This window comes from Canis lupus, chromosome 14 (assembly GCF_003254725.2).
Source record: "Canis lupus dingo isolate Sandy chromosome 14, ASM325472v2, whole genome shotgun sequence".
Lineage (NCBI taxonomy): Eukaryota > Metazoa > Chordata > Mammalia > Carnivora > Canidae > Canis > Canis lupus.
This window is the reverse complement of record NC_064256.1, coordinates 9793239-9796070: the sequence shown is the minus strand read 5'-3', so window position 1 is coordinate 9796070 and position 2832 is coordinate 9793239. Positions and strand designations below refer to the sequence as shown.

Here is a 2832-nt window from a genome sequence, read left to right as displayed (position 1 = left end):
TCAAAGTCCACAGGGCAAGAATACTTTAGTATTTATTGGTTTTATACGCTCTTTCACAAATTGTGCATACTATTGTTCTTCACCTTTTTATTTATTTATTTTTTTATTTTTTGAATTCATTTTTTCTCTTCTCACATAGTTTTTTTTAAGAATATCAGAAGTAACAGACTGTTGGGGAGACAAGGACCAATAAATTAATCTTCCTTTTGAAATCAAACATTTAATATTTTAATCAAGTTGTATCAATACAATTTTTCAAGCAAGTGCCAACTGGAAGACCAGGCCTAAGGATTCGTAAAGGAAACAAATCTTACAAACAGCAAGAACACAAAGGTGATCTTCCACTCCAGACGCACTGTTAGTGGCCACAGCAGCACCATTTGACTGGTGTTAATCCGATTACTGAGTGTTTACCACATCATCAATTTTCAGAATGCTCTGGACAGTTTCAGTTGCTAGAGTCAGTGCACTGACTGAGACCAACAAAGGCTGGACTACCAGTTCCTCCAAAATGTTGGAAATACCACCCTTTCAGACATTAATGCCAGTAGTTTTTTCTCCTTGGGCATGTCGGTTTCCTAGTTCTGTTACTGTAGAAATGGGATTCAGGCCAGCATTTTCAGCTAGCGTAGATGGAATGGCTTCCATAGCATCTGCAAAAGCACGAATGCAGTAGGATTCCATGCCACTCAATGTTTGTGAATATTCAGTTAACCGCAGGGTCAGTTCTATCTCTGGAGCACCACCTCCTGCAATAAGAGCTCTCTTCTTCACTAAACAGTGAATAACACATAGGGCATCATGAATAGAGCATTCTTCAATCACCAATTTGTTAGATCCACGAACAACAATTGTAACGGTTTTTCCGGGGCTTGTACAGCCTGTAATCTTAAGCAGTTTGCCAGAACCATTTAAATTGACCTCCTCAGCTAACTCAGCTGATCCCAGCATGTCAGCAGTGAATTGGTCAATATGAGCAACTGGCTTGGTTCCAATTGTCTTACAAATAAATTCAGTGTCTTCTCTTTCAATATCCTTAACCACCATAATCTTCATCTTGTTGAGGAAATGTAATGCAAGATCACTAAGAGCATCTCTCAGGATAGACTTCTGTATGAAGAGGACATTACATCCTGTTTTTTAAATTTGCTTCACTAAATTGAGAATATAGGCTCTCTCCTCCCGAAGCACTCGATCCATCTGGACATAGTCAGAAACTACAATTTGATTATCCATATCCATTTTGGGAGCAGATAAGCAAAACTGAATAAGCCCAATCTTAGCCTTTTCAACTCTGGTTATGCCAGAATTTGCCACCTTCTGAGTAAGTACCAGCCCTTCTACCAGCTCACAGTCATCAATTGTCCCACCAAGTTTCTTAACTATTTCAATCTCTCTAAGATCTACACTAGTAGCCGTGGCTGGGTCAGTCACTTTCATCGCTGCATTTACACTCATTGGAGAAAGCAGACTTGAATACTGAGACACAACCTTTGAGTTCAAGGAAGTGGTAGCACTATTTAATACAGTTTCTCTGTCACTGAGTTCCACAGGTCGAGACATGTCAGTCAAGATTTCTATACCCTTTTCTAAAGCCTTCTGGAATGACTCAGAAATGATGGTTGGATGAATCCCTTTCTGAAGAAGCTTGGTACAGGAATCTAAGAGAGAGCCAGCAATGAAGACCACTGGTGTGGTGCCATCTCCTGCTTCTATATCTTGTGCCTTAGACAGCTCCACCAGCATTCTGGCTGCTGGATGTAACACTTGCATTTGTTTAAGAATGGTGGCACCATCATTTGTAATGGTCACATCACCTTTTCCATCTTGAATCATTTTATCCATTCCTTTTGCTCCAAGGCTTGTTCTAATAGCATCAGCAACAGCTTTGGCCGCAGAGATGTTGCTGAAGCAGATCTGCGCTGGCTTTGTTCTTCACTTTTTAAAATGCTTCCCTTTTCCTGTCCTCCCTTATGTGTCAAGAAAACAGAACAAGAAAAACAAACTTTGACATTCAATTTAATGACCATTTATGTAACTGATCTCATATGCAAGAGAGATATGATGAATTTGAAATCCAGATTTTACATGGAAGATTAGCTTTATGTAATCCTGGCTAAACAAGGTGCTGGTGTGTAAATTTAGGGTCAGAACGTGGCAAGAGCTAGACTGGCTTTGAGATCACACAGAAAAGCCAATATTGTATTTGTTGTGGGGAATGTGATGAAACTTCCTAGAAGAGAAAGCATTTCTATTTTATCTTGAGAACCACATCAACTTGGGAAAGTAGAATCATTACTTCATGAAAACAAAATGTTGGTCTAAACAGAGAGGACAATAAGAAATAAGAATCAAGGATAAGAAAGAGGAAAATACTAAGCATGGAGAGAAAGCTAAAAGCAGTCCAATGGAGCTGGGAAAAGAAAGTCTATAAAATTTCATTTTACCGCATTTTGGAAATAGAATAATTCTCAAATATTTTAGAAACCAAATTATTCAGTGTCTTCAAATTGAGGTCAACATATCTGGATGTTAATTTCTAGGGTGTGATATTTCCAGGTTAATTTTAATTTTATAAAAACATTGGAACACATTTTTCAAGAAAAAAATGCAGATGTCACAGTTTAGAACCAAAGGATGTAAAGTTGCTCTATTTTTTATAGAGATAGAAGAAATAAGGATTAGAATCACCAAAACTATGCTCAAAATTCTATGTAATAGTGAGGAAACAGAAGTTACCGAGACAACAAACTGTAAGCTAGAGTTTGGAAGCACCAACTTTGTGTGGATGGTGAGAATGTATATGAAGAGAATAAATTTCACTTTGGTTGT

The 2832-nt window shown here is 38.0% G+C and overlaps 1 protein-coding gene across 1 annotated transcript; it reads right to left on the bottom strand.

Annotated features, from left to right (window-relative positions):
- Nucleotides 1–384: 384 nt before the first annotated feature.
- On the bottom strand, nucleotides 385–2452 carry LOC112675029 (T-complex protein 1 subunit delta-like). The gene is given in 2 exon segments (XM_035698274.2): nucleotides 385–1933; nucleotides 2448–2452. Coding segments are annotated over 2 exon segments (1539 nt in total). The 3' UTR covers nucleotides 385–399.
- Between the last annotated feature and the right edge of the window lie 380 nt (nucleotides 2453–2832).